This window comes from Cololabis saira, chromosome 11 (assembly GCF_033807715.1).
Source record: "Cololabis saira isolate AMF1-May2022 chromosome 11, fColSai1.1, whole genome shotgun sequence".
Taxonomy (NCBI): domain Eukaryota; kingdom Metazoa; phylum Chordata; class Actinopteri; order Beloniformes; family Belonidae; genus Cololabis; species Cololabis saira.
In genome coordinates, this window is record NC_084597.1 from 9,100,065 (window position 1) to 9,113,194 (window position 13,130).

General features: G+C 36.1%; 1 protein-coding gene across 1 annotated transcript; it reads right to left on the reverse strand.

Moving 5' to 3' along the window:
• Positions 1 to 308: 308 nt before the first annotated feature.
• Positions 309 to 10,420, reverse strand: oacyl (O-acyltransferase like). The gene is made up of 15 exons (XM_061733263.1): positions 10,354 to 10,420; positions 8,554 to 8,687; positions 7,473 to 7,551; positions 7,230 to 7,365; positions 6,948 to 7,144; positions 6,662 to 6,874; positions 6,480 to 6,582; positions 4,720 to 4,821; positions 3,763 to 3,928; positions 3,586 to 3,665; positions 3,390 to 3,500; positions 1,765 to 1,888; positions 885 to 1,071; positions 494 to 636; positions 309 to 413 (listed from the first exon to the last, which is right to left on the reverse strand). Exons 1-15 carry the CDS (start codon positions 10,418 to 10,420, stop codon positions 309 to 311), a joined length of 1,947 nt encoding a protein of 648 aa, XP_061589247.1.
• Between the last annotated feature and the right edge of the window lie 2,710 nt (positions 10,421 to 13,130).

Consider the following 13,130-nt stretch of genomic DNA (forward strand, 5'->3'; position numbering starts at 1 on the left):
CATAAATGTTATGGCTTGTTTATCCAAAAGTTCACAGACATGGGCGATTACAGGTCGTGCACCACCAAAAGAGCACGTCGGAAAGGGTAATATATTGCAACTTCAAAAAGAAACAAAAAATAATAGCCTATTAATTATTTTCTGAAACTGTAACTTCATCAATGGTAAAACAACCTCTGAAATTTGAAAAAACTTTTATTGTATACAAAAGCATCTCTTAAAGCAAAGCAATGGAAGAGATCACAGGTCACAAACAAACAGCCTTAAGAATTGAGGATATGAGCATCTTCATAGCGGTTGTATTTTTCCTAAACGCGGTCCCATTTCAAGAGGAGATAAGGCTTCTCCACCAGCAGAGTGAGAATGTAGCTCGCCACCAGCGTTAGCACCAGGTGACCAAAGAACAGGTACATCTGCACACACATAGTTGTACAAGGACATGAAGACTTGTGTAAAACAAGCACAAAAGCTGGTTTATGAATAAATAACTTACAAAGTTGATATCCGTGTAGTGGATCGGAGTCTCTTGCAAGCCATTGTAGAGGATGATGAAGACAGGATGTACTAGATAGCAGGCAAAACTAATGTTGGAGAGAGGAATCCAGAAGCTTAGTGATAAAACTTTTGTGATAAAACCTGAAAGAAAAGGATATACAGAAGCAAAGGTTGTAGGGGATTACTGTAAATGCACTGCATTGCTTTGCTTTTACATATTCTTACTGAAATACTGACAAGAACAAAGCCTCTTCTGGCTTGTTGAGTATCTTGTAGACGTGATAGTGCAGTCACGTTACAGAGAAATGAAAGCAAAAGTCTTTTTTTTCTTAAAAAAAAAGATGTGTTTTCATCTATTGCAGATGGGATTTGGTTCCTCCATGTCTTACCTCCATAACCCTCCTCACAGGCCACTATGATCCAACTCACGGTCAGTGCCCAGAGGGGTCTGTGCAGCCCCTGATACAGCGCATGTGGCAGAGATGGGTAGGCTGGGGTCTCCCTGAGGATGTAGGGCAATCCCACCAACACTGCCATCAGTGACAAACAACAGAACCAGCCAAGGGCTGCCTGCCACTGCACCAACATGCACACAGGATAAGTGCATAAGTGTGATTGCAAATTTTGTCTGGACCAGGGGTGTCAAACTCATTTCACATCGGGGGCCACATACGGCCTCGGTAGATGTCAAGTGGGCCGGACCATTAAAATTATACCATACATGCTATATTATAGCATGTATACAAAATATCATGTCTTTCCTTTGTTTTGGTGTAAAAAAGCGCAAGAACATTAGGAAAATGTTGAAATTCAATGAACATTCCTTTTACAAAACATTTCATGGAACACCTCATATTTCCTTAGACAAATGTGCAATTTACTTTTATCATTCAAAATGTATGCATTGCAACTGATCCCACTGATTGTGCAAAGGCACAAAACTTTAACAATGAATTGGTATTGAAAAATATAGTAATGCACTTTAAGATTAAATGAGATTTATAAAGAAGCAGATGGCGCATTGATACCGCTGTTGTCTTCTACTCTGATCAAAACAGTGCGCCCCCTAGCGGATAATACATGATTTGCATCTTATTAAAAATTTGAATTCCATGTATTTTATGCATTTTTTCACTGTTAAATTATCCCGTGGGCCTGATCGAACCTCCTTGGGGGCCGGTTCCGGCCCGCGGGCCGTATGTTTGACACCTCTGGTCTGGACTATAAACAAAGAGGTAAATAGCGTGTATAGCTGCTGTCAAACTGTACCTTTTTCTTTAACAGGTGCTCTTCCTTTGTTGTCAGGTATATTCCAGTCATGATCCCCAGTAAAAATGGTCCATATCTTGTGTAGGGTTTCACATAATAATACAAAACATAGTTCTCAGATGTCCTGTAATGATAAAAAAAATTAAGTAATCACTTGAACGTAGATGCAGTAAATGCATACTTGCACTATTTCACCTTAGATTTAAGCCTGTGGCTCCTAAAATGGAGCCACATGCTCTTAATATTAAAACATGCAACTTCATGATTTTTAGTAACAAAAACAAAACATCTCTCAAAGAAAAACCTAGAATTATAATCAATGGCTCTGAAATTTTCCAGGTTACTCATACCAAATTCTTGGGTGTCATTATCGATGATTGTTTAAATTGGAAACAACATATTGATACTGTATGCATGAAATCTATGAAGATGCTTGGTATTTTGAGAAAAGTTTGTCCTTTTGTTCTATTATAGTTCTATTATAGTTTAATATTCCCTCATCTTAATTAGTGCAACATTGTTTGGGCTTCGACACATTCAACATATATGAATAAATTATTGATAATTCAAAAAAGGTTTCTCAGAATTATATCACACGCAAACAGATATGAGCCATCTGCTCCCCTTTTCATTAATTATTCATTATTATCAGTCAATAAAATACAATTTTTTAAAACATGTTTATTTATGTTCAAATTTAAAAATTATATACAAGATCTTCCTTCTTCTTTTCATAATTTCTTTTGTGTTAATTCCGATATTCATTCTTATGCCACAAGGCACAAAGATGATTTTAATTTACCGTTTTGTAGAACATGGAAACATCCATCTTTCATCACTTACAGAGGCCCCCACTTGTGGAATTCACTCAATAAATCTCTTAAATCATCACCATCCTTGCCAATATTCTTTTTTTTTTTTTTAATATTTTTATCCCTTTTTTATTTCCCATTTTTACCACCCCGTGCTCCTACCTAAGTGACAGTCCTGTCACTTAGGTCCTGTCCTCCCCACCCCATCTGGCGCCCCGGTTGGCCAGAGGGGGCATGTATAGCCCAGGACTGTGTGAATGTTTTTTGTGAGGGTAGCTCACACTAGCTACCCAGGGGAACACAGGGAGAACATACAAACTCCACACAGAAAGATCCTTTCGCCAACCCCACCCATGGTGTGGGCACTGAAGTCATGGGGGAACTAACACGCACTTCAGCGCCCACAGCGTCCCCCGGCGGGAATCGAATCCAGGACCTTCTTGCTGTGAGACCGCTGCACTACCAGCTGCGCCACCGTGCCCCCTAATCCTTGCCAATATTCAAAAAACATTTAAAGAACGTTCTTAGTGTTTCATCTTTGTAATGTTCATTATTTGATCTGAGTTACCTTTTCTTGTGTTTTTTTTTTTTTTTTTACTCTCCCTTGTGTAGCTTTGTTTTGTTTTTTGTTCATATATGGAAAGGATTCTATATAAGCCACCAGGCTTCTTCTTTTCCTTGCATGTTATTTCATTGTTTTTCATTTTTTGTTCATATTTGTCTTATATTGCTAAATAAATAAACTAAAAACTAAACTAAACTAAACTAAAAAACTAAAAGGATCGGCACCAGATCAACATCACCTACACTTACATTGTAGATGGCTGGAAAACTGGTAAATGAAGGAGTGCGGTTGTAACAGCGCCGGCCACAGTGGTCATCAGCAGAAGACCTCCTGCCACAACTACAAACACACCCCTGTTGCTGGTAAAGGAAGGACAGGATTGGTGAGATTGCATCACTACAGTCGGTCTGGTAATCAGAATTATACTTAAGCATTTGGACATACAGTCTGTAAAAATACACCAACACAGGGGTGGTGGTATAACACTGGAAGTCTAAAGACAGGTACCATGTCCAAGGAATACACTGAGGAGAGAGTTGGAAATAAAATATTATGAAACAGAAGTAAATTGTGATAAGTTACAGCCCACTTATTACAGTATGGAGTACTGCTTAAACTTACTATCTCATGGACTGGGAGGAGATTACTAATCAGCAGTAAGTTAGCCCACCAGTATGTCTTACAATCCATCATTGTGTCTATAAATGGGAACCAGTACGGCCCCCACTGAACCAAAGAGATGAGGCTGATGGTTAGGCACATAGTAAACAGATGCAGGGGCTGAATTCTGGAGAAACACAAAAGACAAACATTCACTCTCAGTTCAAGATCACGGTTATCAGTGATAACAGTAAGTTTCTGGAAATCAATTCATTCCTTCACACAATCAGTATTAGAAATTAAGTTAAGTTGAGTTAAGCTCCAATTTGTATTTATTAAATGACACACTGGATCTTCAGTTAGACCGGAAAAAAAGCAGGATATTAATTATAATCACATACTTCGCTAAGAAATGCATACTTTTACTTTGGAAAGATGATTCCCCTCCAACTTTCAAGTTTTTTTTGGATCAAATTTCTGTTTTTTTACCATTGGAAAAATTAACTTTGGAAAAATACAACCGTGGTCATATTTTTCAAGAATTTTGGTTTCCATTATTTTCAAAACTGGAGAATTTTTCCAAAGGGGACCAATGAGTATCTCTGTTTTCGAACTTGTGCCTTATATGTATGTATGTTTGTATGTATGTATGGATATATAGTTTGATATCGCTGTTGCTGCCATTATATATTTTTGTTATTTATTTATTTATTTTTTTAATATTTATTTAATTTTGTTCTCCCTTAATGTATGTTTTTTTTTTGTTTTGTTTTGTTTTTTCTTTTCCCTAGGGTAATTATGGGGAGGGTAGGAATGTGGGTAGAATAGAAATCGTGAATGTGAAAATTTGAATTGTGAAAATTATTGTGAAATAAAAAGATATATATATATATATATATATAAAAAAAAAAAGATCACGGTTATCCTGACAGGGGCAAGCATTCTGGATCTGGTGGTCAACTATCCCAAGTAAAATACCTTTTAAGTCTTTTGAAGAGGTAATTTGCAACCAAACTGGCACTCAGTTTGTCTTCAGCCTTGTTGATGGAGCTCAGCAGGGACCTGGCACTGAGCAGTCCTCTGAAACACAAGCATCAGCAGGGGCGTCAATTGGGTATGAAGGTACGGCAGCCACCACACCTGGGCTTCAAGGGAAAATGTAAATGTTTGTTTTTTAAATACATTTATGGAATTACTCTGTGTCCATTTGTATTGAATATTCTATTACTTAATACATATAAAATAACTACAAATGCAAATCAGAACAACATGATCGATTTCACTAGTTATTATACACTGCAAAAACTCAAAATCTTAACAAGAATATTTGTCTTATTTCTAGTTAAAATGTCAAATTTTTAGTAAAAAAAAATCTCATTACATTTAAGACAAGACTCAAAAACAACCATTTTCACCTGTTTCAAGTAGATTTTCACTTAAAGGAGCTGTATGTAAGAGCAATAATAAAACTAATCATAAAATGACCCCGATATGTCAACAGACATTTAAAAATCATGTTCATTTCAAATACTTATGTCACTGACAACAGCACTCAAGCCAGGATATTCCAGTTTAAAAAGAGGAGTTGCAGCCCTCAACTGATGTTTATGTTGTCATTTTTGTGTTTTGGCCTGAAGCTCCACCCTCCACCTATCTCCCAATCACCAAGTCAGTATTGTTTCTGAAGCTCCACCCTCCACCTATCTCCCAATCACCAAGTCAGTATTGTTTCTGAAGCTCCACCCTCCACCTATCTCCCAATCACCAAGTCAGTATTGTTTCTGAAGCTCCACCCTCCACCTATCTCCCAATCACCAAGTCAGTATTGTTTCTGAAGCTCCACCCTCCACCTATCTCCCAATCACCAAGTCAGTATTGTTTCTGAAGCTCCACCCTCCACCTATCTCCCAATCGGTCAGAAGTCAGTATTGTTTCGGCATCCGGGTTGCCAGCTCGGCTCTAATTATCGCAGCAGCCGCTACGAACGTGTTGGATGAAAAAAATGTTTAGCTTTCCAAAAACGAAAGACCTCGTTATGAATCCGAGTTAAAAGATCTTTCATAAAGCATTAAATACAGAAAATAAACTTACTGTGTAGGACTCGTCGCTTGCCATGGCAGCCTACGTTCCTGCTGCATTCTGCAGCCTACCTGGCAACCTCTGGTCGGGGGGAGGAGGGGGAGGGCACACGCCGCTCAACAATATTTTGAAAGTGACTGCAGTACCAGTTTTGGCCATTTCTTACAGACGGCTTCTTTAAAATAAGTGGAAAAATCTGCCAGTGGAACAAGATTTTTTTTTGCTTGTAATGAGAAGATAAATCTTGTCCCACTGGCAGATTTTTCTACTTATTTCAAGTGAAAATTTACTTAAAACAGGTGAAAATGGTCAAATAACAAGTTATTTTTCTGGTGATGAATGAAGTGTAATGAGATTTTTTGACTAAAAATGAGACATTTTAACTAGAAATAAGACAAATATTCCTGGTAAGATTTTGAGTTTTTGCAGTGAGCGAGACTGCATTTGAAAAACTTCCAATTTTCTTGACCACACAGATCAGCTACATAGCAGACTTCTGTGATGAGTATTTGCTGGACGTGTTGATTGATACTCTAGTTAAGTTCTGTGACTCGTAACCTTGCCATACCTTAGCTTTCACTGAATTGACGCCACTGATGCATCATATTTACAATTTAGAGCTCCCAAATGTGATGGCAAAAAGCACATTTCAGCCTCACCCCAGCAACAAGAAGGTGTCTACAGCCAGAAACACCGGCCCGCTGATGGAAAGCACGTAAAATGGGCTGCTCTCAACTGTTTTCTTCCAGGTTTTGTAGTTATCTACAACAGAAAAATGGCGATTTGAGTGAAACAATTTGACATGTGAGGTTGTGTACCGACTGTCTGCGGCCTCTCATACCCAGGTTGTTAATTACTGGGAACTGTGCGGAGTGTCCACATATGATCCACAACAAACTGAGAACACGGATGCCGTTCAGCGAGGAGTAGCCTCCACCGGGGATGGAGGAAGAGTTGCTGAAGAGACCCTGGCTGGTAGTCTGCAGAGAGAAAGCCTGAAGCCAGCCGTACGCACAGCTTCGAGAAATCCACAGCCGCACAGGATTGGCGCTGTCTACAAAAGGTAATGCTTGATAAGGTTTAGTCTGAATATAAACAGTGCTCGGTAAATTGCAACTTGCACATACAGTTTTCTTCCAATACACTGCTATGCATTTCAGTGCTGGACGACTCATCGGTCTCCAAGGTCCCGTACACGTTGAGGCCATTATTTATATGGGAAAACTCTGCTGCGGGGTTGACCGGTTCACTCCGTTCGGATTTCATCAATGCTGTAAACAGCGTAGCTGCCAGAGGAACTGCAATCATTACACAACACACAAACCTGCACAAGAAAAGAAAACTCACTTCAGACAAACACTGCTGTTTAAAAAGGGTGGAAAAGAATAAAATAAAACTGTTTTACTGACAAGCTGGTTATATCAGATGCATCTGGAGCAAATGTGTCAGCCAAACAGTGAGTCATGATCATCTCCTGACTGGACTGGTTGATGAGGATGTGAGGTATGGGTTTAACGAGGGACGTCTGATTAAACTTAAGTTTGCCTGTTAAAAGATGATATAAAAGTCACATGTACGACAGTCCAAATAATACCATGAAGACCAAACGGTATTGGGATTAAAACAAAACTTTTTTTTTTTAGATGATTTACCTTGAAGCACCAAGGTTTTCACATCCTCTTCTGTGCAGGAGTCAGGAACACAAATACCCACAAAGTACTGGACTGGTCCCTACAGTGGAAGTTAAAAAGAAAAAAGGTTGTTTCATCAGGTAACATCCATCCAGATGGTATTTCACAGTATCCTCCTGAGACCCTGCGTTCTCATATGAGGACATTACATTTTTGCTGTTCTGCGCCATGATACTTCATTTGTACGAACATTGACCCATTGTCCTCAACCGGGACCCCCGCCTGCACCATCTAGTGGTCTCATAATGAAATTACATTAATTTGGGAAAAAACAAGATGGCTGGGATCTCAATGAAAGTCTTTTATGGCAGCTCCCGACAGAAATATGGACATGGTAAAAACGATTGAAACTAGTATATTTATGCACAATAGCGTCTGCAGCTTCACATGGCATGCGTTTTTGATATATTTGAGTAATATTAGCAAGCTACAACGTCTGTAAACATGAAGTACTCGTTTGAGGACATCAGGTCTATCTTCACTGCAAACACATAAATTCTTTCCAAGAACATTTGTCTTTATTTCTTGCCCAAATGTCCAATTTCTAGTCAAAATAAGTCTCATTACACTTAAAATACTTGTTTTTAGATTTCCATTTGTTTAAAGCACATTTTCACTAGAAATAAGTAGAATAATCTGCCAGTGGAGCAAGTTTTTATTTCCTTGTAATAGGAAAGAAAGCAATTGAAAATGATATATAAATATAAATGATATAGAGATATAACCTAATACCCATGTTTTTACTCTGTAGCACTTTATTTCATTCAAAATGCTGAGTATATGGCAAATAAAATGTATCATATTTTTATTTTTAGAACCTGACCAGGATGTGCAAGGATGCAGGGTAGGACCAAGAAAAGGCAATAGAGAAAAATAAACCCATTGTCCTCATGTGAGGCCATTGGATTTGACATAGTTCAACAGCACATAGAAAGCAAAAATTTAATTTCAACAAAAATTAGGTCCTACTGATCCCAAATTGTAAGGAAACATAAAAAATGCACTTCAAACAAAAGCCCGGGTCTCAGGAGGGTATAGTTACCTGCCGCAGAAACACCTGGCAGTATAGTCCAGAGAAGCTGGGGCCGACAGTGGAGCGGCACTGCTGCAGAGAGCCGGGCTGGTTGACATTTCCTGCTTCAACATTGCTGCCCAGCTTTCCAGCTGCATCGTACACTGTTAAGAAGAAATGCAAAAAAAACCCAACAAAAATCACTTATTAAATTTCAGCCTAGCTGAAAGGACAGTACATTTCCATTGCGTTCTGCCTTCCTAAAGATTTGAACACACAACAATATCCAGAAATGTTGTAGAATAGCATCATGACAGAAGCAGTGATTCTCTTGTTAGGTTCCTAAACGCTCCAGAAGTCTCTGGGGTGAGATGATGAGTGCATGGTCCAATTAAACATCTAGAAGATTCACTGTGAGTGAGCGCATGTGCTTCATATTTTTTTTCTGTCCTGCATGTTACTTTTCTCTTCTTTTCCTCATGCAGGAACATTTGGATTGTCCAAAATGTCTCTGGTGTGCACAAGTGAAAAAAGTCACTTGCACTTGGAAAATGCTGAGAGATATAGTTCCTGTATAGTGTTTTGTGGCAGAGGCATTCTGCTGAAAGCAAAGTGCTGCCAAAAAAAATCTAAAATCTCTTTCAGACAAAAACAAAACAAAAAACAAAATGGACTTAAATAAAAGGAAATGCAGAAACAGCCCGAAACAAGACAGGATATTCAATACACTCAATACATAATATATAGTAAAACATTGTCATGACTGATGGAGTTATGGTGTAAAAACAGGTTTCCAATTTAATTCCTTTATCCAGACTTTTAGAATGACAAAGTTACAACGCACCTTGACGACTACCCAACATACAGGTGATCCTGTATGCACTAGTCCTCTAATTTGGTTTCACTCTGCTTAACATTTCATGATTTCTTGATGCAAATAAATCTAGAAATTACAGGATGAACCATAGAACCGTGCTCTGTTTAGTTCCAGATCATCATCATCATCATCATCATCATCATCATCGTCATCATCATCATCATCATCATCATCATCATCATCATTTACCTCATCCACATAAACATTACTGTTCTGCTGTTTACTCTGTATAAATGTTTAAGTATTTGCATGGACTTATACAATTATCATCTATTGTGAGCAAGAAAAGAGTCAACAGAGTTTTGTGTTGGGAACTCATGTTCATAAAAAAATAACAGACTATTTGTCCAATGTGTTATAAAGAAAAAAAATGGAGCACACTATTTAAGAACTGGTTACAGTAATTTCAGATTAAATATAAAATAAATTAGTCAAAATAGCAATAAAACAGCAGAATAAAAATCAATCATCACTTCATAGTAGTACTTCATATTTTATTTTATTATTTTTATTTTATTTTTTTCATTTTTTTATTTTAATTAATTATTTTATATATATATATATATATATATATATATATATATATATATATATATATATATATATATATATATATATATATATATATACATATATACATATACTTATAAGTATATATATATATATATATATATATATATATATATATATAGAGAGAGAGATGTTTGTCTGGATTCACAAAACTTACAGCAAACAATTCAACACAGAAATAACTTGGTTGATCTTCACAAATGAACATTAAGTAAGACATTTATTTATCAAAAGCAGGTCACTACAAAAAAACTTTCCCAAACAACCCACACTACCAAACAAAGAAAAAACAAGGGCCCTTGTAACATACATATGGAAAAACTGTAGATGCACTGAGCTGATTGTGATTAAAGGAAATCTGTGTAAAAGCCAGTAATACTTACTGAGAACTGCATATTCCTTTGGTTTGTCCTGGTTAATTTCCCAGAGGAAAGTGTTGATATCATTCATGCATCTTTGTGACACAGCGAAGGTCTGCAACTTTTCCAGCGCTACGCCACTCCCCACGAACACAACCAACATAACCCAACCGAGGGCCATTTCAGGACCAAATGCAACTTTTAAGTGAAGAAGGTGCTTATATAACAGAAAAGGCCACATAATCCGTCAGAGAGCAGCGTGAAATTCATCTTCCCCAGCTGGATTGAAAAACTGCATTCACCGCTTTACCTTTCCCCTGGCTGAATTTCTGTAACATGTGTGAATAGGATTAAATGTCTTGAAAGAACAAAAAGATCCACACTGAATGCGTCACCACACAGGAACAACATAATTGAAGTTCAAGCCCAGTCATTGTGGTTGACCTAAAAACAAGTCATGTCCTTGTTTTAAAATACTCAGCAAGCTTAACCTTTTAGTGCCTGACATATGAAATAACACCCTCCAAAAATACTTGTATTGATTGTATATTGAAATGAAAAAAACTTTTGTATAGAACATTTTTTGAATAATTATTTTTCCTATCATTATGAATTTGTTAGTTAAGTTGATGTATTTTTATTTAGTTGTTAATTAAAAAAAATTATTTGGTTTGTATACAACTTTATTTCTTTCCCCTTTTTGATTATTGGGGTGGCTCAAAGGTCTCAGAAATTAATCTATAAAATATGATACATCTGGCATAGGGTTAAAATTATTTTATATTATTATTATTATTATTATTATTATTATTATTATTATTATTATTATTATTATTATTATTATTATTATTATTATTATTGTTTACATTAAACATTATGAATTACATAATTTCTGAACAGCTTATTTAACATTAGATTTGGCTTTGCACAGTTCTGAATGAAGGCGCACCAAGTTGCTTTTAACCCACACATTTTTAATAGTTTGGAAGTACAGTAAGAATTTATTTTGAAACCACCACTGATGTGTTTCATGAAGGTACAGTGATATCATACATTTATTTGATGAAGTGTGCAGACCTAAAATATATATCACAACAAAGCACTGGTCACTAGAGGGGGAAGTTGTCTTAAAAATCTGCATGGAGTAGCAAACTTTTGCCTGGCAACAGTGAAATGTCCACACATATACAATAGTGTAGTGGGATATGTCTAATTAATAGCTAATCTTAAAGTGTGTAACAGCTATGCTAAATAGTTATATGATGATTGGAAAAAACTTCAGCTCCACACTGAGCAGTTTTTTCCCTAATTAGATAGAAATTACCTTGTAAATATGATCTAAACTTTAGGAACGCAGTAAGTCTTCCTCTTTGTGTATATCAACAGCTTTTTTCAGTTTTAAACACTTGACAAGTGACAGAAACAGAGAGACAGATGCTTTAGAGCTCCTGACAGGGAAACTTGAGGTAAACAGACAAAAAGACAGGCAGGAAGACGTTCACTAATAAAGATGCTTTTTTAACACATTTTTTAATTATTATTTTTGTTTCATTCCATTTTAAGTTTTTTTTTTATGTAAATATTTTGTATCAATGTAACAAACATTAAGCTTTGGACATAGAAGCAACTTCTATCTTTCTAAAAATGGTGTATATTTGCTTACATGTGCTATTGTTTTTTTTTTTCAAGTTTTTATACCCAGTTTTTTACCCATTCCCGTTTTTTTATTAAACAGCTTTGTGAAAGTTAAGTAGGAAAGTTATGTATATTCACTTTCAACATACCGTAGTTATTTTGACAATGATACTATAGATCAGTCAATGTCTGGACTCAAATTGAAATTGGAAAACATTAACTGGAAAATGAGATCTTTTCCTAAAGCCTTTATTTAATGCTAAAGCCTATTAGCTAGTTCCTTTCCACATTGATAGCAAACAATTAATTAAATGCTCTCACTTTAAAACAAAAATATATTAATCACCTCTGGAATGAATACATTATATAAAGGAGCTAATGTATGCGCATTCAGTCTTTTTTTTTAGAAAGGAGAAAGAGCTCAAATGGCTAGCTGTCATCACTTTAGCTAGAGATTAATACATGAATGATTTTCACACAGAAAAGTTGATGTCTCATTTGCATTTGGCAACGTGTTGCTCCTGGCAGATTTCATCCTTTATTAACATAAAGAACAACTTTGTACACAAGTATCAGGTATGCTAAAAACAGCAGCAGCAGCAAGACACATTCTAGTCAACACACAATGCACAGACTGAGTCTCACATGCAGTTTTACAGCGTCAAGCGTCAGAGTCTTATTGGAATTATGGAGAAGCATAAAGTGATAGTTTATGGAAAGTTTACATTCAAAGAAATCTCCTCTGTGATTTCTCTCAGTCAACATTCAGTATAATCCACATTAACCCCAAAACTTAATAAAAGGTTTATAATAATAATAATAATAATAATAATAATAAAAATGTTAATAATAATAATAATAATAATAATAATAATAATAATGAAAGTATCACGTAAACATGGTTTTCAGAGACCGTCATTACAATTCTTTATTGACCGTAAGACTAATTCACACTTATGTTCTGTAAAGAAAACCACTTTCCAAAAAAACCAAATGCCTGGTTTTCATGGAAAAGTGTAATTTCAAAGAGCTGCCATTTACAGTGTATGAGGAAATCAACCTAAAAGGTTTTGTAGTCTTGTACAAAATATGTTTTAAAACACAAAATTGGCCCACATTTATCTTTAAAATATATAACTGTGTTTGCAATTATTATCCATTAACTG

Excerpts from the sequence above, each read along its gene's own strand:
- oacyl (XM_061733263.1), bottom strand. The coding sequence starts at position 10,420 with ATGAATGATATCAACACTTTCCTCTGGGAAATTAACCAGGACAAACCA. Across the intron at positions 6,875-6,947 it reads CAGTGTATTGGAAGAAAACT|ACAGCGCCAATCCTGTGCGG; the intron begins GTATGTGCAAGT and ends TACCTTTTGTAG. Across the intron at positions 414-493 it reads ACTACACGGATATCAACTTT|ATGTACCTGTTCTTTGGTCA; the intron begins GTAAGTTATTTA and ends ATGTGTGTGCAG.